General features: G+C 42.5%; 1 protein-coding gene across 2 annotated transcripts; it reads right to left on the reverse strand.

The window, feature by feature from the left end:
• Positions 1–1643: 1643 nt before the first annotated feature.
• On the reverse strand, positions 1644–27740 carry aspm (assembly factor for spindle microtubules). Of its 2 annotated transcripts, none has more exons than XM_084066342.1 (26): positions 27361–27740; positions 25226–25369; positions 23535–25086; positions 23214–23288; positions 22956–23057; positions 22696–22848; positions 21755–21994; positions 21188–21255; positions 20910–21051; positions 20062–20192; positions 19422–19597; positions 18440–18585; positions 17809–17894; positions 17412–17624; positions 16360–16564; positions 15119–15261; positions 13888–14016; positions 12581–12775; positions 6363–12080; positions 6079–6228; positions 5607–5798; positions 4840–5032; positions 4523–4677; positions 3423–3599; positions 2781–2950; positions 1644–1947 (listed from the first exon to the last, which is right to left on the reverse strand). In XM_084066342.1, the coding sequence occupies exons 1-26, from the start codon at positions 27646–27648 to the stop codon at positions 1845–1847; spliced, it is 11046 nt and encodes a 3681-aa protein (XP_083922468.1). In that variant the 5' UTR covers positions 27649–27740; the 3' UTR covers positions 1644–1844. The 2 variants fall into 2 exon arrangements, with proteins under 2 accessions (XP_083922468.1, XP_083922467.1); XM_084066341.1 differs by having other exon boundaries at positions 15119–15267.

Raw genomic sequence — 27740 nt, forward strand, 5'->3', positions numbered from 1 at the left:
AAACTATGGAGATAAGAGGTTTCTGCCCGACAGCAATTAAATTAATAAGCAATAATTTGACAAATCATGTTGTAACATCATAAACCTGGACTCTCTGCAGCAATCTGAATAAAACATGGTCTCTTATTCTCAACAATTTTTGTCTCTGTTCAAAATGAAAGGAAAATACCTAAATGAATAGTCATTGTTGATATCCATTGCACTTTCCCAAGATTTACTGGTTTAAAAAGCCATGTGATATCCTGCACACTGCTCTTGCCAAGAATCACATTGATTAGAATACTAACTTTTTGATCTTGCTGGATATTTGTCATAGTAAATAAGTATGATCAACAATTTTAATTAATCAATTCATATAGACAACACCTGGTGTAATATTAGGTTAACCAGGTTAATTCAATTGTTACAGTACACCCCTTTTCACCATGCCTTAAGACCAACGGCAGAGGCACATGATCAAATATCAAGGCAACATACTGACTTGCTGTTAAGAGCACACACACACGGAAGGAAGGCTAACTGTGGCAATCTGTCTCAAGCGACTGATTATGACCCAGACACAGAGTCCCCAGTAAAGTTTGTGTAGCCTACATCTCAAGTAAATATATATTTTTGCTTGATGGTTTGTCTATTGTATATTCCTACCATACATTTTATTATCAGCCTCTTGAATGATTAAATGAGTCTTTAGAAAAAGCTAAAACCATACTATTTTATAGGCTGTAGTCAATAGCAATCACCAACACATACATACACACATACACACACACACACACACACACACACACAATTATAATCTATTAATAGCATAAAGGATATTCTTCCCTGATCAGTTTGTTTGCCACGGATGACCACAGATACACACAACTTGTAGTTGAGGTTTTGGAGGGGCTGCAAGTGTCGTTTCCACAGACCTTCTCTTCGTTGCAACCGTTCAGCTGTGCTGGCGCAGAAGTGAAAGAAAGCCACCACTCTTCATTGAACTTCGAACATAAATAAGAGATGGCTCTCTCATACGCACACACATCAGGCCATTATGCTATTGATATTTGAAGAGAAACTGAGTGAACTGTGCAGTCAATTTAACAAGTCAATCAAAACCTTGCCAAAAGCCACAGCAATGAACCGCACACTATAATAACAAAGTTCAACATCATGCATGCTCAATACAGCTGGCACTAGCATAATTGCAGGCAGTAAGATTCTGCTCCTTTGTACCCCTAAAGCCCCTGAGAGAAATAATTATACAAAAATTGGTAATACTGGACTGGGTAATAGACTAAATCAAATATCACTCTATTTTTGGCCTGGACCTGACTTTTAGAGGTCTGGGCACCTAGGGTCATAAGCCTGACAGCGCACCGTGGGGTCGAGTCCCGTTCCCGACAGTCTTTGCTGCATGTCTCTCTCCCCGTTTCCTGTACATCTCTACTATGAAACTATAAGTGAAGGCAGAAAAGCCTTCATTATATATTACATATAATAAATTATATATAAATATATATAAATACATATATAAATTATATATCACAATAATGACGACATTGTAATGTCTACTGGTGCTTTCACAAAAATATTTTTTGATAATCATCAGTAATGCCTGTATGATAAATAAACAGGCAAAAGCAAATAATAGAACAGTCAAGTAAAAAAAGAACTTGCGTAACTTTATTGACCTTTAAAACCAGTAAAAACACAATACTGTGTCATAGTATATTTCCCAGTACTACAATCATCATCATCTGTTTTTATGTCTGGAGACTCAGACGTGCCTCCTGCAGGAGACTTGCATGCATATAAAAAAAAAAACATTATGCAATTTAAAACAGTGAAAAACAACATATTTACAGCACAATAGAAAATGCTTCTGCCACCATCGCGATTGCTCGAATAGGATCTACAATATCTTTGAGCTTATTTTTTCCGAGAACCCAGTCTGGTCCAAATCTGAAAAATGGAGGAGAGAAAAAAAAGGGTTCATCAATTCACCATTGAAAATATTCCTTCTGTTCAACACGCACACACGAACACAGTTAATAGCACACAGGCACTATATGTTGGGGTCCTTTAGGATTTTAACGATTCCCCCCTAACGGTCCGATTCCATAATTGTTCCCTTTTACGATTCCTATAGGGCAGTGGTTCTCAACCAGTGGTCCGGGGACCACCAGTGGTCCTTGAGGGGGTTCCTCAGCAATAGATGTTAATACATTTTCACCCCTTTATCCATATTGTATAAGTTGGTTATTCAAAAATAGCAGATCTACAAGCTCACAGCGCGTCACTTCGTGCCGCGCTGCGAGCTTGTAGATCTACTATTTTTGAACATTTTCGTAAAATGTTTCGTAAAAAGAATTTAGCATTTTTTTAAACACAAATCTTCTCTTCTGGGGGTCCCTGGCACAACACATTTTCAGATGGGGGTCCGTCCGTGTCCAAATGTATATCAATTTCCTTGGCATGAAAAAGGTTGAAAACCACCGGTATAGGGGGTTCCAAATGAACCCTTATCTGACCTTATCAAGTCTGTAGCTCTGAGAGCGTACAAATGGAACCGAATTGTTTCCTTTTGTACACTCTCAGAGTTATGATGGTCTTTTATTTCTAAATTAAAAATGTTTGAGAACCACTAGTATTGTAATTGCATATAGCAGACGTGAAGCCCTTATACCGGCTCTGACAGTGTGATAAAACTGGTTCCGGAAAAGGTTCCAAATATGAAGAAACCGATTCCAGGTCCTCACAGTTCAGGATCCAAACCCTAACAGCCACACACTTACTTTGGCACAGGCCGAGATTTGCGAGGCGTCGCTTGCAGGAAACTCCCGTTGATGGATGCATTCATCTTGTTTCTGACGAGCGTCCTTTCCGCATCCATTTTAAATTTGCGGGCTGTGAGACGGTAGATGCTGGAGATCCTATCCAGAGCCTTGGGGAGCGTCTTAACCTCCTAAAAGTTGCACAAAAACGCACGTTAAAAAACATCATTCAACAAAACACAAAAAAATCAAACATAATATAATTGTAACTTGTTTCAATCGAGTTGAAGATTACAATTTTAAATCACTAAAGCCCTTTACTTTGCTGACCCAGTGGTCTGGCAGGAGGTCCCCAGAAAAAGTTAATATAGCTATAGCATATTAGCTATAGCTAATATGATCAGTTTTATAACGCTATATACATCGGCTAATTGAAAATAGCCGCCATATAGTGAGCGCTTTTTTTTTCATTATCGTGAAAACATTTGAACAATATTTTTGAAACACTTGATCAACAATAATCTTGTCTGGTGGTCCCTGCCCTGGCACAAAATAATTTCAGATGGGGGTCCATGGCCAAATAACATTAATTTGGGGATGCTTGACATGAAAAAGGTTGAGAAGCACTGCTGTACATGGATGGACTGGATGGCTGCTACAGACCTGAGCCCGTTGCCGGTCCTGAAGGAGGAGAGCCAGGAGGAAGCAGGCCTTGGTAAAAATACTGCCTCCCTTGTCCGCCACCTTATCACCAGCCTTCTCCCGGTATCTCTGCAACAGGTCCAGCAGTGTCTCTACAGAGTTCTCCACTGCGTACACTGCCTCTGTGGTCTTATGGTACTGAGGTAGAAGGTGAAGGTTGAAAATTAGTACATTGCATCATGTTTTAAGGGTTAACATATTGTCGCTGTCTGGTAGAATCATATTCATACTTTTATAGATATATATTTTTGTGTTTTCTTATAAATGAATGCCCTATTTTATACTTTAGCGTATGACAGTATCACGCAAAAGTAGACAAAATAGTTGAATTGACATTTTCTCCATTTTGGAAAATTCATACTATGACATATTAACTACATTGGGTTCTGTGGAACACAGATTATCATTATTTTATTAATTGAAAAGTAATGTTTTTTGACATACAAGGTTTCCACCTGACAGCGACACTATAAAAGTTGTTGCAAACTGGGTTAAAAAGAAAAGGACAACTGCTCACTGCATGTAGAGAATAGTAATATAGAGTGCCAGAATGTCTGTCCTATGTGAAACTTCACACAGGCTTCATTAAAGTGGAACTGAATGTCTGAAGGAAGTGTAACAGAGCAGAGAGGAAGCTCTGAATATGTTTCTTCTTCGTCTATCTAGTCATTGAACATTGGGGATGTCACTTTTCTGTTGAGATGGCCATTTTGAGAAGGGGAATATAGTGTTTCACAATGGACAGAATGCGCTGATGCACAAAAAATCCCTTTAATGTCACATCCAGCCAACAACAGAACAGTGGAATGAACAGACTAAAATAAAGGTCACCTGGAGCTGGAACATGATATTCTAGGTAAAATGTGAATACATTCTTCCAATGATTGGAAGTGTGACTTTTATGCAAGCTGATGTTACAAGCCATGACAAACACTCTTAATTAGTGTACTAAAGCAGTAGTTTTCCCCGAACTAGGTACCACACTAATGTTTCCAGCACTTATTACAAGCCATTTGTAATCAAAAGTGTGTATGTATGTAATAAAGCCTTGTTCCAGGTACCTTGGTGAGGTTGAGGAGGATCTGGATGGAGTGAGCAATAATTTCCATGCACGGTATACTCCTGTTGCAGGAGCGGATGAGGATGAAGATGTTCACTGTGGCTCCACTCTCCACCAGGCGTTCACAGCACTCCGGTGACAGTCTGGTCGCCGTCTCTGTACAGATGAAATACATACAACATACATAAAATAAAAAATAGTACAAAAACCCAGAACATGGAGGTTTAACCAGGATTATTTTGGATGGTGTCCTGCAATACATTTACACAACTTAATCTCTTTAGCGGATTGCCAGTAAAGCAGATGGCTAGGCCTTACCCAGGTTCTGTAGGGCTTCCAGAATGTGAGCAAAGTCTTTATATTTAAGGAGGTATTCCAACGCTATGGATGTCTTGTTGCGCAATTTGTCTTCTTCTCGGACCCCAGTGGACACGCGTTGTAGGCAGTGTCTCACTTTCACCACTTTGGGATTGTCATGAAGCATGCGGGAGCGATGCCCTCTCCACAGAGCCTTGAGAAAAGGTAGAATAGAATAAAGAGAAAAGCCAAGGGAACATTTCTAACTACTTTGCACAACATATTTTGCTGCGATTTACTAGTAAAGGGAGCATATTCAATTAAATGTATCAAATCATTTAGACTTCAATTATTTGAACTGTTCAAAAATCTAAAGGCAGTGTAATTGCCAAAACAATCTGTAATTAATAGCAAATAAGTAATATGCATTGAACACAAGAGTATTATGAGAGACATCTTGTGTTTTCTTTACAGTGAAATCTATCAGACACTATGATTATATCCCTTGAAAATACACTATTCTACTACAAGCTACAGAATATGTGCTGCTTCAAACGTTGTTATGCACTTCTGTGTGCAACCTGTATTACATCTGTTTCAAAGCAAATGCCACTCTGTATATTTCTAATTAAATTCATTTAAAGGTTTATATTCTTTTAATGAACACATGAAGCAATTATGGTAAATGGTAGCTAAAGTCAGCTCATCCTCCTGGCACTTGAGCAATGAGCACGTGGGGAGAGGTTGGAAGTAATGACAAAAATGTAATGGCATCCCTAGTGTAGTACCTGAGCTTTGATAATGCCACTCTGGAGCCTCCTCTGACGCTTGAGGAGAAGGAATGTCTTGGCGGCACGCTGGATGACGGCGGCAGCATGGCGGCGATGGGCTAACCAGCGCCTGACAGCTCTCTGAGCGATCACTACTTTCCTCCTCTTCGCCAGGAAACGTGTCCTCTCCTGCCTCGCTCGCACCCATCGCTGGCGAGACAAGGAAAATAAGTTGAAGTCTTGAGAGTTGGAATCGTCGCGGAGCAACTCTTAAGGTCCTTACACACCGGGGCGTTTTTTTTCATGCGAATAATATGTTTTTTTTTTAAACCTTATAAAGTCAATGCAAGCTTACATGGAGCGGGAAAAAACGAAGCGAAAAAGCGTCTTTTAATTATTCGGAACGAGTCCGAATTTTTTGTATATTCGCCGGTGTGTAACCGCCTTTATACTGAAACTGAGCTGAACTCCTATTTAAATATAGACATACCTGTACGGCGATGACCGAGTGGATCTGTTTCTTTGCAGACTGCAGGGCCCAGTGGGCTCTCAGGGATCTCTGGATCCTTATGGCACTGAGGTGGTGGAAGGCCGCTGCAGCAAAACGTAGCCTCTTCTGTGCCTCGCCTGCCTCTTGTACCTAGAAAACCATAGTACAGTTACATGTAATTAGTAAAAAATACACAAGTCAAAGTCATAGAACCAGTTTTCATTTAAAGTAGAATTTAGAAAAATAAAGTAATTCAGTGTAATATGGGTGACTGCTACTGTTACCTGACGTCTTGTAATCCAGCGTCGACAGTAGAACTGTAGCGTAATGGCGGCACTTCTCATGCGGTTGTAGTTGTCACGCTCTGTCCTAGCTAGCCAGACTGCCCGGACCTTCCGCTGTAGAACCACAGTTGCCTCCCTCTGCCTCTTGAAAGTACGCCTCTGGACCGAGCATCGCCAGCAGGACTGTATCAAGGTGGCGGCTTGATTTTGTCGGGCTATCTCTCTTCTCGCCTGATGGCCTCTTAACGCAGCCTGAAGGATGATGGCAGAGCGTTTCATTTTCAAGAATCGTTCTCTCTCTCGTCTTTGAAGAATGCAGGACCTATAGTATCTCTGGATGAGCATGGCAGACAGACGCATGGCCTGGAATTTGATTTGCTCTCTGTGCTTTCTGAATGCAGATTGGATGACAGTAGCTGCTTGATGCCGAACAACAACCTCCCGTCTTGCCCTGTGACCTCTGTATGCTGCCTGGAGACAGACAGCAGCAGCTCTCATTCTCTGGTATTGTTGCATTTGCTGCTTGGCTGCCAGAGTGGCTCGATAACGTTGCTGAATAGTGATGACGGAGGACTTCAAGGTGAGATAGCGTCTGTGTTCACAGTGGGTTCTGTAGGTTCTCTGGATAACAGTAGCTGCATGGCGCTTTTGTTTGTGTTGTTGCCTACTCTTCATACCACGGAAAGCAGCTTGTAAGATAACAGCTGCATTCTTCTTAGTATTTAGAGCGTGTACCTCCTCTCTCATCAGCTTATTGGCCCTGAAACGTGCTTGCATTGTGCTTGCAGCCCACTGCAGTTTCTTGTAGTGGGCTCTCTGCAGGTACTTTCGGATGTGGGACTGAATGGTTATTGCTGCCATGCGTTGGGTATGCATCTTCCGCCTGACAACCATCCCTCTGTAGGCTGCCTGGATGGATATTATTGCGCTGCGCATCATCAGATAATTCAACCGGTCATTTTTTACCAGGTTAATTGCTCTGTATTTTTGCTGACAGAAAACAGCAGCACCCTTGATCGCCAAGAAGTGTTTTCGGTCCTTTAGGGTATGGAACCTTCTCTGAAGGACAGTTGCTGCCCTGTGCATATTGTTGAGCTCACATCGCACAAGATGTCCTCTTAATGCAGCCTGAAGGATGATGGCAGAGTGTTTAGTTTTCAGGAATTGCTTTCTCTCTCGTCTTTGAAGAATGCAGGCCCTATAGTATCTCTGGATGAGGATGGCAGACAGGCGCATGGCCTGGAATTTGATTTGCTCTCTGTGACTTCTGAATGCAGATTGGATGACAGTAGCCGCTTGATGCCGAACAGCAACCTCCCGTCTTGCCCTGTGACCTCTGTATGCTGCCTGAAGACAGACAGCAGCATCTCTCATTCTCTGGTATTGGTGCATTTGCTGCTTGGCTGCCAGAGTGGCTCGATAACGTTGCTGAATAGTGATGACGGAGGACTTCAAGGTGAGATAGCGTCTGTGTTCACAGTGGGTTCTGTAGGTTCTCTGGATAACAGTAGCTGCATGGTGCTTTTGTCTGATTCTCTGCCTGCTCTTCATACCACGGAAGGCCGCTTGTAATGTGGTGGTAGCCATTCTGACTCGTTGGTAATTTTTCACTTGGATGCTTCTCAGTTTCTGAGCTCTAAACCACTCCTGAATTGCACTTGCTGCCCAGCATTGCCTCCTAAAGGCAGACTGTTGCTTATGCCTCTTGAAGTTGGCCTGAAGGACAGTTGCTGCCCTGTGCATATTGTTGAGCTCACATCGCACAACATGACCTCTTAACGCAGCCTGAAGGATGATGGCAGAGCGTTTCATTTTCAGGAATCGCTCTTGCTCGTGTCTTTGAAGAATGCAGGCCCTATAGTATCTCTGGATGAGGATGGCAGACAGGCGCATGGCCTGGAATTTGATTTGCTCTCTGTGCTTTCTGAATGCAGATTGGATGACAGTAGCCGCTTGATGCCGAACAGCAACCTCCCGTCTTGCCCTGTGACCTCTGTATGCTGCCTGAAGACAGACAGCAGCATCTCTCATTCTCTGGTATTGTTGCATTTGCTGCTTGGCTGCCAGAGTGGCTCGATAACGTTTCTGAATAGTGATGACGGAGGACTTCAAGGTGAGATAGCGTCTGTGTTCACAGTGGGTTCTGTAGGTTCTCTGGATAACAGTAGCTGCATGGTGCTTTTGTTTGTGTTGTTGCCTGCTCTTCATACCACGGAAAGCAGCTTGTAAGATAACAGCTGCATTCTTCTTAGTATTTAGAGCATGCACCTCCTCTTTCATTGTCTTATTGGCCCTGAAACGTGCTTGCATTGTGTTTGCAGCCCACTGCAGTTTCTTGTAGTGGGCTCTCTGCAGGTACTTTCGGATGTGGGACTGAATGGTTATTGCTGCCATGCGTTCGGTATGCATCTTCCGCCTGACGACCATCCCTCTGTAGGCTGCCTGGATGGATATTATTGCCCTGCGCATCAACAGATAATTCAGCCGGTCTTTTTTTGCCAGGTTAATTGCTCTGTATTTTTGCTGACAGAAAACGGTAGCACCCTTGATCGCCAAGAAGTGTTTTCGGTCCTTTAGGGTATGGAACCTTCTCTGAAGGACAGTTGCTGCCCTGTGCATATTGTTGAGCTCACGTCGCACAAGATGACCTCTTAACGCAGCCTGAAGGATGATGGCAGAGTGTTTAGTTTTCAGGAATTGCTCCCTCTCTCGTTTTTGAAGAATGAAGGCCCTATAGTATCTCTGGATGAGGATGGCAGACAGACGCATGGCCTGGAATTTGATTTGCTCTCTGTGACTTCTGAATGCAGATTGGATGACAGTAGCTGCTTTATGGCAACGAGCAACCTCCCGTCTTGCCCTGTGACCTCTGTATGTTGCCTGAAGACAGACAGCAGCAGCTCTCATTCTCTGGTATTGATGCATTTGCTGCTTGGCTGCCAGAGTGGCTCGATAACGTTGCTGAATAGTGATGACGGAGGACTTCAAGGTGAGATAGCGTCTGTGTTCACAGTGGGTTCTGTAGGTTCTCTGGATAACAGTAGCTGCATGGTGCTTTTGTTTGATTATCTGCCTGGACTTCATGCCACGGAAGGCCGCTTGTAATGTGGTGGTAGCCATTCTGACTCGTTGGTAATTTTTCACCTGGATGCTTCTCAGTTTCTGAGCTCTAAACCACTCCTGAATTGCACTTGCAGCCCAGCATTGCCTCCTAAAGGCAGACTGTTGCTTATGCCTCTTGAAGTTGGCCTGAAGGACAGTTGCTGCCCTGTGCATATTGTTGAGCTCACATCGCACAAGATGACCTCTTAACGCAGCCTGAAGGATGATGGCAGAGCGTTTCATTTCCAGGAATCGCTCTCGCTCGTGTCTTTGAAGAATGCAGGACCTATAGTATCTCTGGATGAGGATGGCAGACAGGCGCATGGCCTGGAATTTGATTTGCTCTCTGTGACTTCTGAATGCAGATTGGATGACAGTAGCTGCTTGATGCCGAACAGCAACCTCCAGTCTTGCCCTGTGACCTCTGTATGCTGCCTGAAGACAGACAGCAGCATCTCTCATTCTCTGGTATTGATGCATTTGCTGCGTGGCTGCCAGAGTGGCTCGATAACGTTGCTGAATAGTGATGACGGAGGACTTCAAGGTGAGATAGCGTCTGTGTTCACAGTGGGTTCTGTAGGTTCTCTGGATAACAGTAGCTGCATGGTGCTTTTGTTTGTGTTGTTGCCTGCTCTTCATACCACGGAAAGCAGCTTGTAAGATAACAGCTGCATTCTTCTTAGTATTTAGAGCATGCACCTCCTCTCTCATCAGCTTATTGGCCCTGAAACGTGCTTGCATTGTGTTTGCAGCCCACTGCAGTTTCTTGTAGTGGGCTCTCTGCAGGTACTTTCGGATGTGGGACTGAATGGTTATTGCTGCCATGCGTTCGGTATGCATCTGCCGCCTGACGACCATCCCTCTGTAGGCTGCCTGGATGGATATTATTGCGCTGCGCATCAACAGATAATTCAACAGGTCTTTTTTTACCAGGTTAATTGCTCTGTATTTTTGCTGACAGAAAACGGCAGCACCCTTGATCGCTAAAAAGCGCTTTCGGTCCTTTAGAGTATGGAACCTTCTCTGAATGACAATGGCGGCTCTGTGCATCTCCGCCACCTCAAGTCTCGCTCTGTGACCACGGTATGCAGCCTGGATTACGACAGTAGCAGACCTCATGGTTCTGTACCTCTGCATCTGCTCGTTTCTAAGCCTTTGGGCCCTGTAGCGCTCCTGCACAACAACAGCAGCACACTTGGTGGCAAGGTAGGCCACGCGCACTTTGTGCATTCGGAAGTGAGCTTGAATGACAGTGGCAGCGTCTTTCTTCTGCTTTAGATCTTCTCGAACTCTGAAACCTCGGTAGGCGGCTTGTATCTTCATGGTGGCATGCCTTAGCCGTCTGTACTCCCGTTGTTGTTCTTTGCCCTCCAGGAGAGCCCTGTATCGGCTTTGGATGATGATGGTTGCACTCTGGAGGAGCAAGTATCGTTTTCTGCATCTCGTCATTCTCACCGCAGACTGAATAACAGTAGCAGCCTGCCGTTTTCCCCTCAGCTCTCTTCTAACTTTCATGCCTCGGAACCCTGCTTGGAGAATGACAGCAGCTCCCTTCACCCGCAGGTAGTCTGCCCTCATCACCTTGCCAGCCGTGTAAGCTCTGAACTGCCTCTGCATCACTATGGCTGCTGCTTTTCTTGACTTATACTGTGTATGTGCTTTGTGCCGACGGTAATGGGCCTGTATGAGTGTGGCACTTTGGTGCCGTTTCTTTAACTTCTTCCTGTCGGCTCTCCCCCTCCAAACAGCTTGTATAGAGAGTGCAGCGTGCCTGAGAACCTCATACTCCTTCCTTTTCTTCTGAGCCAATGCCATCGCTCTATACCATTTCTGGATGGCCATGGCTGCCGTTTTCAAGGACAGGTAGCGCCTTTGAGCTGCAAACTTCCTGAAAGCCGTCTGGATAACTGTCGCTGCCTGGTGCTGCTCTTTCAGTAGTCTCCGTGCAACATGGCCACGATATGCTGCCTGTATGGCGGTAGCAGCAACTCTCGCCTTAACAAAATTCTTCCTGTCGATATCTCTTTTCACAGAGGCCCTGAACCAGCGTTGGATCACGACAGAAGCTTGTCTCATCACAGTTAGCCTTTTTCTGACAACATGCCCTCTGAGGGCACTCTGGATGACGATGGCAGAATGTTGTCGAAGCCTCAACCTTTGAAAGCAGCGCCTCTGCGTGTGACCTCTGTAGTGAGCCTGAATGACGAGAGCACTCCTCTTGAGTTTTGCATAACGAAGGAGACACGTGTGCATTCGGTACCAAGACTGAATCTTCAGGGCAGCAGCAGTTCTGCGCGCCGTCCTTTCCTTGTGCCATTTCCAGAACGCGGTTTGTATCACCGTGGCCGCTTGGTTCAACCTCTCCAGTCGCTGGGCCTTCCGTCTCCGGTAGTTCCTCTGGAGCTGGAGGACTGACGTTCTTAGTGAGATGTATTGCTGCCGCTCTCTTCTCGCTGTGGTCCATGCTCGTGTGTATTTCTGAATAACTGCCGCAGCCCACAGCATTCTGGCATAGGCAGAGGACGCCCTCCTCATCCGCCAATGAGCTTGAACAACAATGGCACTATAGTTGAGGTGCTGGTAGGCCCTCCTAGCGGTGTACATCCTCCACTGAGCCTGCAGTGGACAAATAATTATTGTAGAGTATGAGCTATTGAACTTATTCACGATTAGCTTATAGTTGATACTCAAAGTTAAAAAGATTGTGAAAAAGGTAGATCTACAAGCTCCCAATGCCTCACGCTGCGAGGCTTTGTGAGCTTGTAGATCGGCTATCCTCTTTCTTATATTATTTGACAATTTGGCAAATATTTGACCAGTTTTTATAGTATAGTTTGTTGATTACTTTTGATGCAGTAATGGTCTTTTTCTTTTAGGTATTAAAAAGGTCTTAAAAGTGCTGAAATTGTCATATGGGGACCCCCCCCAAAACAAATCATATGGGGTCTCGACCACCAGGTTGAGATCAACTGAATTACACAAGCCTGAACAAAAATGTATACTTTATTCATGTGTGGTTTAAAAAGATTTGTTGGGTGAAGATAAATGTCTCTTTGGATACTCCTACATCTCAAAACATTCTTCTTTACCTTCAAAATGTGAATATAAAAACCTACCTGGATGACCGTGGCTGCATTGCATCTCAGAGCCTGGCGTTGAGCCTCCTCCTTCAGCCTCAGAGCATTGCGGGCCGCATAACCCCTCCATCTTGCCTGGATGGCAATGGCAGCAGAATAGTGCCTTTTAGCTTTCTGCCTATGGAGAAAGCTTCTGACCACCACTTGGATCTTTACTGCAGCCACGTTTCTTTCCTGTATGAGGTCAAGGAACAAGATGGAGGCAAGATTAGGTGGGGCTTTAGCGAACGGTCCATTACTGATGTATTTTATGTCATAGAACAAAATGTGAAAATCAAAGACTGTGTAAACCACAGACCTTATTTCAGGCATCTAAACAAAAACCCATAAAAAAAGAAAGTCTTCAGGTTTATTCTGGGTTTTAGGACTACAAACCTCGGCACACTATTGTTAAGGAGATACGTTAACAGTGAAGGGGCACATATTACACATAATGCACTATATATGCAGCCAAACCATGTCTATGATTATTAACATTCACCACTTACTGAAAATCAATACCGTTAGCTGTAACAATATACATTAACCAAAAGAAAAACTTTAGAACTAAGAAAAATAGTACATCTCCTCCAACAGAATTAAAGGCAACAAACACTTCTTTCCTGAAAGTGTTCAGATTATGTTTCCAATTTAGGCATCCCAGGCTAAATTCAACCCTAACCCTGATAAGAGTAAGCACCATGAACCATTAATAGGTTATATCAGTTATCAACCAGTGGTCCTTGAGGGGGTTCCAGGTGGTCCCCAGCTAAATGATGGAGAGTTGGTATAACCAAATGGACCCTTATAGATCTTTAACCCTTGAGAGCGACCCTTACGGGTCCATTTGGTTTCAATTTACGCTCTCAAGAGTTAAATTATTGCTAAACATCTGCATTACGTAATTAAAGAATTGTTATTTTGATCAAAGTTTGCCTGTTATCTCTCCTATGGTACCAACATCAATACAGCATGGAAATTTGGACAAAATCTTATCAAACGACAACAAAATATTCTAAGTTTTGGGTCTGAGAGGCTAAATCTCATCAAATGGTGGTCCATGGCTCAAATGCCGAATAAATAATGGACCTTGATATGAAAAGGGTTGAAACCCACTGGGTTAAATTGTTATGAGTAAGTGAGTTATCAGAGTGCTAAGAAAACAAGTCATAGTGCATTGCTACAAAGCAACTAGGATAGCAGGTAAACATCAAAAGCCTTTGTTTCTTTTTGTGGTGTATTCTCCAGTATGGGGAAATGAGGGTGTTTCTTATTGTTCTTTGAACACATCAACGTGATTAACTGACCTGGTAAAGTTCCTGATCCTTCTTCAGCCTGTACTTTCGCCAGGCGTCCTGGATGACCCGAGCAGCTCTGGTCTCATTGCGCAGATCCAAGAGACGCACACACAGGAACGACAGGTACGACATCACAACCTGGAAAACAACACGGATGTGGTGATAAGGAAGCAATGCCACTCAATTATTCACATAAACAAAATGTATCACGTCATGAAAAAAAATCTTTAATGTTATTCATATTTTGTTTTATGTTTAATTACCATGGTAAACAGGGACCCTTCAACTGTATAACCTTCACCTACTTTTGAGACGAAACCCCTGCAATATCTATACCAATACTGTATGCCCTAAATATCTAATTAAGTTCTACTCATGACCCTCGTCCCCTCGTCTGCACTTCCATTGCATACCGTAAGTACATCACCATAGGTATCAGTGTAATCTGTGCCCTCTCATCCCAAACTTAGTTGCTGGTTCATAGATTACAAACTGTGTCTTTTAAACGTGACTCACACAACTCCTTCATAATATCACATATGTTCACTGTGCTCCTGCACCAGAGCATGTGAGCAGAGCAGGCAGATTTTAAATGCTGCAGGCTTAAAAAGAAAGAGCATCAGCTAGCCTTCTCTCCTATTTCATTTGCACCCCAGTGTCGCTGATGCCACGCATCATCATGCTCGCCGTTGCCCGGTCCATACAATGCATGTGTATGCGTAATGCCCACATTACGCATACGACGACCTGGGTGCTTTAGCCTGTTATTGCCTGTCTTATTAAAAAAAGCCAATGCCTACAACTCTTAGTAAAAGGAAAGCGTAATAATCAATTCGGTTTTCAAACTTGGATGGCTTGCATTTTGCGACACCATTGCTGTCCATGGTGCTTAAAGGTCAGGGTTGGAGTGGACACGCTGATAAGATGCATAAGCCCATTGTGCTCAAACTGGTTTCTGAAACGGTGTACCAAATGGCAACGGTCACCCCTGTGTGTTTAATTATGCTCAAAATATAATGAAGCTTCTCATTTTCTTTTCCGACTGGTGAGCATGGCAAGCAGACCGGGGGAACAGCCTTGTGTTCTCCCAGGTATGTACTGTGGTATTTGGGTTACCAATTACCATATTGCTTCTTAATGTGCTTCTGCCCCAATTAAACTTTGGGCACATGTATTGTATTGTATGTTGCAAATAGTGATTGACTTTGATATGGTCTTGGCAGTCTTGAGCCACTCTCACCTTCTCGTTGGGGATGGTGTTGGACATGTCAGCTGTGTTTATCATGGCAGGTACTCCACCCAGGAAAGTGACGGCAGAATTTATCAATTTGAAGTTGTTTTTCTCATTTTCCAGGAGCTCTTTGTAGCCCAAAGAGGGAGATTCTGGACCTGAGTAGAACACAAGAAAATAAAACATTGGTGGTAAGGATATCCCTTTTCCCCAGTAGTCAATTGGTAAAGACAATTTGCAAGTCACACACACACACACATACAGCATGTTCAATGTGTATCAAACTACGATGTAACTGGCTGTATCCCAGTGTCAAGGTGTGGTTTGTAAAGGTACTGCTTAGCAAGGAAGCAGAGTCTCTCTCTTGCATTGTAATCCTTCCAGGTTAAAGCACTGATTTCAGAGGAGCTCACAGTCTCGTGATCAATTATTATCACCAATACCATTAACTGCAAACTGGTAGTTGACACCTGCTACACACCAACTATTGGACTATTGTCTCCAAGTCAGTATCAGTAAGCTTGATAAACTCTACAAAGGCTTAATTTACCGTACTGCTTTGTCATATCTCTCTCTAAGGGAGGGAAACAGATTATATCAACATATTCATTCACCACTGAACAGTCATACTATGTTAGTTAGTTCAGAGAACATCCCATGTAATGAATAGATAATTAGAGAGAGAGAGATCTTTTTGTGTTCCCTTTGACATACTGAAAATATTAAATGTTTGATTTTATTGAATTTTTCTTGCTCTCTTTCCCCCTCCTTTGTCTGCTTCTCCCTTTCTGGAAAACAACAATGATGGCGCTCACGCAAAACGAATGTAACCCACTTCTTTACACCTGTAAACCAATGACGTGACAATAAAGTAAATTCTAACCCTATAAACCAGTGGTCCGGGGACCACCAGTGGTCCTTGGGGGGGTACCAGGGGGTCCCCAGCAAAATGAGTTAACATAGCGTCACAATCATTTTAACCACTTAGCTTTGGCTATTCAAAAATAGCAGATCTACAAGCTCATAGTGCGGCATCGAGTGCTTATAGATCTGGTATTTTTGAAAAATCTTGAAAATGTGCTTATCTTTGAATATATATATTTTTTTAAAGCAAACTTTTTAACTCAAATCTTTGCTTCTGGGGGTCCCTGGCACAAAACATTTTCAGATGGGGGTCCGCAGCCAAATATATATCCATTTAGGGGTCCTTGGCATGAAAAAGGTTGAAAACCACTGCTATAAACATTTACCATCTTGGCCCATCTGCCTGGAGTCAAAAGAGCTGTCCGAGTCACTGCCTGAGGAGTCGAGTTCTACTCGCCCCCGGTGGGAGCACTCCACGGTCTGAGTGGTGCACTGACTGACAGCCTCCGCCGGCAGCTGGTTGGGGTGGTAGTGGTGGATCAGGTGGCAGAGGACACGGCCATCTGAGAATGACACCGTGAAGTTCTCTGCCTGCACAGACGGGAACAAACAAGTTACATAAGTTTGTCGTTTTGTATTGTTTTTACCACATTAAGACCTGAGGCCGAGTCTACAAATCAGTACTAGTTCTCACACTTAAAGATTGTTCAAAAATGTTCAAAAATAGCAGATGTACAAGCTTGTATATCTGCTATTTTTGAGTAGCCAACGCAAAAATCTAAAATGACACAGATGCTTTCCTGGGTTTTTTAATACAAGTATATAATATGTAGGTTTTCTACCTACAGAGTGTATTAAAGTTGGAACATAACACACCAGGCCACATCATCTGCAATTTTACTTTTAAGAACAGACTTTGGTATGCATTAAAAACCTTCACATTAGTTTGCCTGAAGACCTTGTATTTGGTCAAAATGTATGTTGCTTGTTTTTTCCTAAGTACACTACGGGAGAAACCTCAATCACTTAGAGTGAACAAATGCCTTATTCCTTTTATGTCATGTGTACGTTATGCTGCTATCTTGGCCAGTTCACACTCATAAAGGGATTCTATATCTCAAGCGGTCTACCTGGTTAAATAAAGGTTTAATTAAAAATAAAACAATGAATAATAATATCAATATTATTAATAAATAACTGATAGAAACATGGCTGTTATCAGCAGTAAACATAAATTGTCAATCGCATAATAAGCTTGGATCAATTACTGGGTGACTGGGTCACTGCTGAAAAGGTTTGTGCATCCCTGATTTAGAGGATACATCAAAACATACAGTACAAAAGCATATTAAAAGGTCTACAGCAAGAAAAATCACCCCTTTTCTAAAGTGTGTGCACAGCATGCTCACTATGAGCCAAGAGTCATCATTCTTCTCACCTTCAGGCCATAGAAGTCACAGACAGCATTAACCCAGTCCATCAGAAGGGCGATCTTGGTGCTGCTGTGTTTGTATGGCGTCCTGACCTTTGGACTGCTCAACGTTAGGCCCTTATCAGCCCTCAGAGAGGCCAGCCTCTGTTTAGTGCTCCAGGTTCTCTTCAGGAAATCGATCTCCTCCCTCAGCTGTTCCTCATCCAAAATCACCTCCACCTAAAGCAGGAATGTGAGGACACATATGATAAATGACTAGTAGCTATAGCTGCTACATTGTACCGGAGATGTGCCTTAGAGGAGTGAGAGGAACATCTCTTCTACCCAAACTGAAATGGATAGTGGGATTTTACATGTGTAATCCATTTGTTTTAAATACCCGTGGGCAGAATTGGGTACACACCTGAAAAGCAAAGATGATTTTCCAGAGGAGGCTCAATGTCTTTTCCCTGTGTCCATCCACAATATCTCTGGAATCAATGGCAGATCCTGCAAATACACATTTTGTGACAATCAATGATAGCATCGTTTTATTCCCAGTTGGTATATTGCTTGCATTTCCTTCCCTTCAATGGAAAATTCTAATGACTCTTGTCTATTCAATTTTATGTATTTTAAATGTTGCTTTAATTTTTTTTAAGTTTATTTTCAGTGTAAGATTAAAGTAAAAATTCCGAACTGTTTTAAACTGTGTGACATAATCCATAATAATGTACAATTATACTGAGGCACACTTGTAGTCTTGCACACAAATACCCTCTTTGAACAATGTGTGATTTGTTTTTATTTTTTTTAATAACTGTGTATAGCAAGTCACTCTTTTCATTATGCAGATTTGTCTTGGTAGGCAAACAACAGCTGTTTCAAATTAAACAAATGGTGTTTACAGACAAATGACAAGTGTTCACACAGAAGTGACAGATGCAGTCAATGAGCGCTATCCAGAGATGTGGCAAAAATAAATAAATACAAATACCATGACAATAAAACGAATACATTTACTCTCTATGAAAGGAGTAAAATATGCCAATTACCATATTCGTCCTTAAGGTCAACACCTCTGTCTTTGAGCACCTGCAGTGCAATTTCCATGTTGTGGACCTTTTGTAGGCGGCTGATGGCAGGAAGACGCAGCTTACGTGATAGACTCCAATCCTTGATGAACAGCTCCATCACACGCCTAGAGGTAAAGCCCACATGAAAGTGAAACTACAAACAACACAATGCTCTTTCATAACCAGCCCTGGGTGAGGTGAGTGAGATATGGACAGAGAGGGTGATACCTGACGACGGCCTTAGAGGCCGAAACGTTTTTTTATTACCGCTCTATTCGTAAATTGTTTTGGGAGCATTAAGACCTCTCTTTCTTTACAGAAAGGGCGATAAGCCATGATGTCAAAATAAAGTCGAGCACTAAACTCAGTTGCTGTGGTAAAATTTCACAGCTTAGAAGATACTAGTCTTTATCCAGGCACAAAGACACCAAAACGGAGTGGAAAACCACACACCCTCACTAGTTCAGTTATATTGACAGCTATATTAATCTATTTATTGAATTAAAGTGTGAATCAAATGTTATTTTCTCATTGTCTGTGTTATTAACTATACTAATGAAACCTACGGTTGCTCAGGCACTGAAGCATAGCCGTTATTGTGAAGTATGGCTAGTGTAGAGTTTGCATGCAGTTTGCAGTCCAGACTTTCATCTGCCAACCTCAACTTCAGACTAGTCAATATTAACATACATCATTTATTTATTCCTGCACAAGACTAAAGAGCACCGTACTACAGACGTTTTCCCTGTATATGGCTTTGTATCAATACAATTTCTCATACCCTACCGTTTTCATACAACCAAAACACAATGGAAGGCTACTATAATCATTGGAAGAGAGAGCCACAGTATTTGTGGAAAGCAATGAAGAATAGTGTTCTCTAATCTACATAATCTTCTAATTCCATGTGTGAAACTTTGCCCCAAAGAGACTCTATGACATGACAGTACATTTCACTTACACTAGACGAATTCCACATTTCAAGTCAACCGCCAAGTTCCTCACAGCAAAGTCGAACTCATCCAGGGGTGTCTGACCATGGGACACTGGTAATCCCAGGTAACCGAGATGCCGAGGAAGGATCCCCTCTCCACTCAGGAAGTCCCTGGAGAAAGCCAGGAGCAGGTCTTTGCTCGTCTGTAGCAGCAACAGTAACACACATTAGTGGGGATTAGCAAAACGAAGCAGCATGGGAAAAAAAGCATGTGAAACAGTATTCAAACCATCCCTTCCTACCTAGCTATGAGGAGATTGCAACCTTACCAAACATCATTAGCTTTGACCCATTCTGATCTGTCAATCATGTAAAGGATTTCACTTTCAAAATATTAAAAAAAATGTTCAAAAATATGAGATGTAGAAGCTCGGCACGAAGTGACACACTGTGAGCTTGTATATCTGCTATTTTTGAACAGCCAACGCTAAAGTCTAAAATGACGCAGATGCTGCTTTCCCGGTTTTAATTGGTTAAAGGTAGCATTTTGGTCATGTGGTGCAGCTTCACTTTTTAACCACATGTTCATGTTGTGGTTACAAAGGTTTGGGCCGATTGCAAAAAAACATTTATGTTGTCAGCTTGCGTGTGGGGGGTGCTGCTCTACCTTGAACTCTGCGTCCATGCAGAACAGACAGGGGTCATGTTCAATCAGTCGAGACTCTTTGGCCTTGTCCAGGAAACACACCAACAGGAGCAGCTTCTTCAGACTGAAGCGGGACAGCGCCTCCTCGTGGCCTAACCAAGGAAAGTAAAATGAGCATCAATGAAGCCAAAATGTAAAAATCACACCCTGTGTGAAGGAAGCGGTGCCTTTGAGGAGTTTATTGAATTGGGCTATATATGAACTAGAGTAACAATGTAAAAATCTCCAGTGGTGTACAGTAACTAAGTACATTTACTCAAGTATTGTACTTAAGTAGAATTTTGAGGTTTTTCTTTTTACTCTACTGGAGTATTTCCCATTTTCTGTACTTTTACTTCTACTCCACTACATCTCAGAGGCAAATATTGTACTTTTACTCCACTACAATTATTTGAAAGCTTTAGTTACTAGTTACTTTTCAGATATAAATTATGATATTATGAAACATACATTAACCACTTAAGCCCTATTTTATACCTAGGCTATTTGAAAACAGCCGATCTACAAGCTCACAACGCATCGCGACGCGTTGTGAGCTTATAGATCTGCTATTTTCAAACATTTTAGTACTTTTACTTTTCATAATTTAAGTACATTTTGATGCCAATACTTTTACTCAAGTACATTTTTAATGCTGGACTTTTACTTGTAACAAGAGTATTTCTATATTGCAGCATTGGTACTTTTACTTAAGTAAAGAATTTGAGTACTTTTTCCACTACTGAAAAGATCTTAGTATACTTTTACAGTGCTTGTATCAGCTCTTTCACTCTACACAGACAGTACATATACAATCGTTTCCAAATTACCATCTTTGTAAAGGTTAGGCACTTTGGCATGTCTGTATTGAGCAGCAAGGTCTGGATTCCACAGCAGTCGTTTGAGGATGAACACGGCCAGACCCAAGACATCACCGTTATTCTCCAGTGAGATCAGCTCCCCAAAGATAGTCTGAAGGTGTGCCAAGATGCAAATGATGAGAATCATGTCAATGAACATTAAACATATTAAAAAGGGAGAAAACCTTGTTTGAAACACAGTTCAGAGAACAGAAGTAAAACACGACAACATTGCTGTGTGCGAATACCTCAATTCCAATCCTCAACCACAGAGGATTGTACGCCAGCAGCCAATTAAGAACTTTTTGCCGTTCACCTATGAAAGACACAAACACAGAACATTACAACCTTAGTTACACAGGCCTTAAAATGGGGCTTCAGTCTACTGCAGTGCTTGTCAAACACACCCAATTAAAATGGAGTCTGCTCAAATAGAATGAATTATAAGACCACAAAGTAAATGAATAAAGTAATGTTCATCTTATGGCTGGGCAATTAACAGGAAATATATCAAAACGGATATTTAGAAACAATAACCGACTATTTTTTTCATATCAATGAATCGACACGAAAGAATCCTGCTAAATCTTTTATAAATCGACTAAAACGATTAGTCTGAATAGCCACTTAACCCTGCATTATACTTTGTTGTACAATGATGGCGTACAAAATGGTGAAAATAGCCGATCTACAAGCTTACAATGCGTCGAGATGGGACGCGTTGTGAGCTTGTAGATAAAAAGAAATGTGTTCATTAATCGAGGCAAATGTTTGAAATAATCGTGATCACTCAGCCCTATACTTCATCCACTTACCGATGTCCTTCCAGAGGTGGCGGTCTTTTCTTATCAACAGCCTCTTGGCCTCCACTTCCTGTTCCAGCTTCTGGATGGCTTTGACCATGGCCTCCGATGTGAACAACTGGCAAGCTGCACGACGGAGGCGGTTCAGCCTTCGCCGAGCGGTGTATGTGCTGAACGACATTTCCTCTTTGGTAGGAGCTTTGGGCACATTGAACGCCTCATCGCTGCTCATGGCAAGAGACACAGCATTCACTGCAGGAGATGAAGACAAGAGAGAGGGAAAGGTTAGAGCTCTGAGATCTATAAAGCTACACACACACACGATTACTTGTGTGTGTGTACCAATTCATGAGGCTCAGCTGAACTTCAGTATATATATATGTTGTGTTGGAAATGGTTAAGGGCTTCTTAATTTAATGAGGATAAAATGCCTCGAGTAAGCAAGCATGATACTTCATTTACAACCTGCACCAAAAATCCCACCCAAAAAAAAAAGTGATACCATTTTAGATTTCCAAATAGCAAATTTGACAGTTAAGACAGTTTTTAAATGAAGTATCAAGCTGACAAAAGGCTGTTAATATTTATATCAACATTTTCACTGGATGAACTCAGCAAACGGCATATTTAAACAGGTCAGGTTTCCATGAAAGTCACGCGAATCATTGGTTGATCAGTGGCTGGAATTAAAATTGGAGGCCGCACGCATGTCCATGTGTACACCACCCAAAGCCAGTTCCAAATGCATGGCACATAAGGTCGCTCTGAAGTACAGATACAGGGCTACATCAAATAGTCAGTACAAATGTGATCGTGACAGCACTAAATGGCCTCAATAAAGGGCAAGGAAAAACAGAAATCACAACTGGAATAGGAACAGAGCTTGTGAAACCAATCCTATGGGCCAAAGACTGTCAAACAAAGTAAAAATAGACATGTTGATTTAATGTTACCTTTCCCTTTAGCAACTTCAGTGTTTACTTTGAAGTCGTCTGGGGTGAGGACATAATTAATCCACCAAGTGAATCCTCTCTCCTGCTTCTCAATCCACCTCTCATCATAGAACATATTCTTGGCTGCAAATGGCATTGGGTGTCTTGGTATGACTGTAAGAAAATCATGCAAGAACATTTTATTTTTTTTAAATCACAATCCACACACAAAAAAACACACTGATGTAATAATAATTTTGCCCATAATAAACATCAAATACCTGTTTGTGCAGGCTTAATGAAGGTCAGCTTAGACTGTGCCACTGCAACAATTCTTGCTGTCTTCACAGGCCGCACACCAAATGACTTCAAAGAATGTGAAGCTATGAACGCAATCAGAAAAACATTTTCCAATATAATTATCTGTCCTTCATATCTTTGTCATGAAACAAAAAAATGATGTTCATGCTAATATAAAATAGATTCATACTATGGAACAATTGATATCTTAACATCACAGATTTGAGCCTCACACACACCTTGTGACAGGTTCTTGGCTTGGGTAGGGGCCACTGGCTGTGCGGTCTTTACAGAGCGCACTGAACGCACTGAACCTGCAACAACAACAAAAAACAGAATGCAAAACTCATCATGGGACTGCAAAATAAAATAGTTTTGCCAACTATAGCTATACCACTCAGTACTCTTGTAATAAGGGTCTCAATTCTTCTAACAAGACATTTAACAAATCGAACATCTGAAATCAGGGATTTCAAGATTCAATGGAGATCATGAACACCAACAGCGTATAAAATCATTATTTAGGCACCGTCTTTCAAATCCATTCCACATTTCCTCACCTGCTGTTCTCGTCTCCTGTCTCTTTGGTACGCTCCTCTTTTCTTGCACCGATTTCTCCTTCATAACAGCCGCCACTCTTCTCCTTTTACCTCTCTCGGTTTTCTCAACATTCTCAACCTTCTCCCCCTGCAAGAACTCATCACTCTTCCTCTTCTTGTTCCTCACCGCCATGTCCAACACAGTCAGGCTGTGGATTGGGAATGTCAAGTCTTCATGGACGGACAGAGGAGCAAACATAAGATGTGGCGGAGTGGTTATTAAAGATTGCTTAAGCGCATCACAGGGAAGAGGAGAGGATGGGACCGTGGATGGAGGAGATGTGACGGTGAATGTATTGTCAGATGGGACTGAGAGGACTGAAGAACTGACTGGAAAGGCGATAGGGCCGGGTGCCATGGTCGGGGAGCATGTGACTTGGAAGGTTGCGGGAGCAGGCAAACCATCATAGGCTGAAGTCATGCCGCTGAATTCTGACTTCCATAGCGGGCGTCTGTTTTCACGTAGAGGGCTGGGTGATTCCTCAGTTCTGCTGCTGTCACATTCTATGACAGGGAGGTCGGGGGTGGCTGGGCTGGATTCACAGTGACCGCAGTCATCAGTCAGCTCAAGGGTTCTCTCCAAGAGCTTTCGTCTTGACTTCTTTACTATTCTCTCGTCTGTTGCAACCGGGGCTTTGACCTTTGTCACGGTGGCCGAGGTAAAAGAACACTTCTTGACTCTTAGGTTATCACCAACCTGGATCTCTGGATCAACAACCTGGCTAGTCGTGCCTGGCTTTTTGTTCACAAAGAAAGTAAGTCGTGGCTTACTGGACTCTGACTCCACGGGGCTGTCAGGCAAAGACGTAAGGGCATCGTTTTCGGAGCCACCGCCATAACTTCCACTCAAGGATTCTAATGAATCTGAATAACTGGAGTTTGCATTGGGAGGACTGGCATTGAGATGAATCAGGTCAGAGTCGATGATGGCCAGAGCATCTCTGACAGACAGAATTTGAGTTTGGGGTGAAACAAGTTCACTTTCCGTAGCCACGGCATCAAGAGGGCTTTCAAGTGACCGTATGCGGGGCATTAGGTTTTTAAAGCTCTCTGGTGTTCCAATGGGTGAAAGTGTCCTGTTCAGCACTCTGGTGATCACTCTGTGCTCAGGTGTGCTTACCAATTCATGAGGCTCAGCTGAACTGTTGGTAGGCTCCATGGGATTGGCAACAGGGACAAGCAGAACAACAGGAGAGTTATTCTCAACGTTGTCCTGGTCTGACAGGACCGGGGACTTTCGCCTCCGAGCGGGCTTAGAAGCCCTCGGCTGCGCCGATTGCCCAGAGTTGTCTTCAATTGGGCTGTACTTGGAGAGGGACCTCGCTCGCACTGTCTTTCCCTCATTGAGCAAAGAAAGTGGGCTCCTGGGTTTTCCACGCATGTATTGCTGGTTCCGGGGAACTTGGAAGGTCTTATTGGCTGCAATCTTCAAGGTGGTCCCCGTTTTCTGTCCTCTAGGAGTGACTGATTGGTCACCTGCCCTCTTGTTTTTGATTGAATCCCATAAACTTTTCTGAAACACAGTAGAGATAATTATGAGATACCGTTTTAAATTACATGCTCCAGGTAATGGCAATATGGCAATGTGTGATTAAAATCAATGGACTTTTCACATGCCAAAATGTCTCCTGCTTTTAAGCATTTTGTTTTACCTTTTTCTTTTTTGGTGCCTCTGCTCTCCCAAGCACAACAGCTTGATGTCTGAGGACGCCATTTGCATTGAAGATGACCAGCTCTCGAACTCCACCTTCTTCAGATGGTGTCCAGGTTATTGTCAGAATGAAATGGCTTCCAGGCTGCCAAAATAAAACAAACAGGTATGGTGTTGTTATTGCCAAATTGTAGTTTCTAGAACACAAATGTAATGAGGTCTCACTCACTGGGAAAGGGTTGGCCAGTCACTAGTTTATCTCACTCTATAGCTGTGGAGCAACTCAGCTGTGGTTCCTTCCTACTATTATGAAGTTAAGTTGCCTTAGTGAGCTCAAGTTACTTGTATAATCTCAGTTAAAGGTCCAATAAGTCCAGCGGTCATTAGTTATAGAGGTAAATTTGTAATAGCTGAGAGAATCTTACATACAGTTTTGTACCACAACGTCACTTGTGAGCTGTGTGTGTGTGTGTGTGTGTGTGTGTGTGTGTGTGTGTGTGTGTGTGTGTGTGTGTGTGTGTGTGTGTGTGTGTGTGTGTGTGTGTGTGTGTGTGTGTGTGTGTGTGTGTGTGTGTGTGTGTGTGTGTGTGCGCGCGCGCGCGCGCGCGCGCGCGTGCGTGCGTGTGTGTGTGTATATGAACAAATTAATTAACCACTGGGTCCCATTTATACTTTGTTGCACATTGGTGTCAAGCAAAAATAGCAGATCTACAAGCTCACAACACTTTTCAATGCAAAGTATTGTGAGCTTGTAGATCTGCAATTATTTATGACATGTTCGGCTAATGACATGCCCAAAAGTGGGATCGATATTTTATCAAATTATTGATCATCGATATACTCGATTAAATCAATTAATTCGATTTACTGTTGCACCCCTAAACACACCACCACTACACACAGCATTTATTTGAACCATAACGATATGTATAAAGAGCTCTTAGTGCCAGCCAGGTATTTTACTATCAGCATTATGTGTTGACTGACAACAGGTAGGGGGGGGGTAAAAGGCCTGCCTTGGCTGTATTTCTCAAACATCAAAACAAAAACAACTTATCACCTTATGTCACAAATTGTTATTTTAACACATTTCCCAGCTCCCACTACTATTGCTCAATGCAATATTGCATGATCTCATCAAGGTCTAGTTATTATTACACCAAAATGGTAACTGATCCTAAAAAAAGTTGTAAACACAATGAAATTAGACTTCTTCACTTATTTTAGGCACTGGGAGGGAATAAATCACAATCTTTTGTGTGTAAATATTTATTATTGGTCTCTGGGGTCATTTTGCCAGTTGTATAGTTAGCCAGTTGTTTTAAATAGTTAGTTTGCTATATATACGTGTTACAAGTCATAACTGAGTACATCAATAACACATATTGGCACTCGCTTGCCAGTTACTGTAGATACCCACTATGTTTCAGGGCTAGATACCGACTTGAAAACAGCATGCTAAGGACATGAATATTTTAAAAATACAGGTTTAAGACTAAGAACTAGGATTAGCCATGGTCTGCTAATTTCACCAAAAATATCTTTGGGGGGAAAAAATAATATATATTAAATATAGTAGAATATTGTATTATGACTAGTAGTAGTAGTAGTAGTAGCAGTAGTATTACTACTAGGCTACTATAGCCTATTACAATTATGATGTTGTTGTTTAAAAATGTCAAAAACATATTTATATTTAATACATGTTAAACTATATATTTAACATTTTAACACTTATCTGGTACATGGGACACTAAATGCTTTAAGATGGGGGGGGGGGGGGGGGGTCGGTGGACAAATACATTCATTTGGGGGGTCCTTGACAAGAGAATATTTTAAAACCACTGTTTAACGACATTTAGGAAGCACGCCTAAAATAAGAAACACGCCCCAGTTTGAAATCCTAAACTGACATAGTATTGAACTGTACTTTCCTGTGCTTTTTTTTGCAAACTACTAATAAAGTATTCAATCAATCAAAAAAACAATATCTACAAGCAACTTCACAGAAAAGGAAGCCCAATGTTGCTTATAATAAGCGGAAATGGCAACGGCTGGCATCGAGCAATGTAATAACGAACGAACGAACACTGACTCCACTGTCTCCATCCAACCCAGGTTTCCTCTTAACGTTACCTGAATGGTAAAAGAGCTGTGATCCACAGAGAAGCCCTTGGAGGACGGTATCTTCTCCACCCTAACCTGGGCCACATCGTCCTCGGTAGGATTGTCGACCCTGAGAAAGGCAGACCTGGATGAGCCCAGCCTCACACAGCCGAACGTGACGAACGGAGCCTTGGAGAACTGCAGCAAACTCAGCACTGGAACATCATTCTCTTTGTCGCTGCTGCGGTCTTTCCTTATTGGACTGATAATGTCCAGATATCCGTTCCGAGTCCTCGTGGAACTCTCACCGAGAGCCATTTCTTATCGAACAATGTTTAAAAACGCACGAAAGTAGTCTGTAGCACACGCTACATATCTGACTGACGAAACACTATGACTGAGTGACTGTG

This window comes from Gymnoscopelus microlampas, assembly GCF_963454915.1.
Source record: "Gymnoscopelus microlampas genome assembly, chromosome: 9".
NCBI lineage: Eukaryota > Metazoa > Chordata > Actinopteri > Myctophiformes > Myctophidae > Gymnoscopelus > Gymnoscopelus microlampas.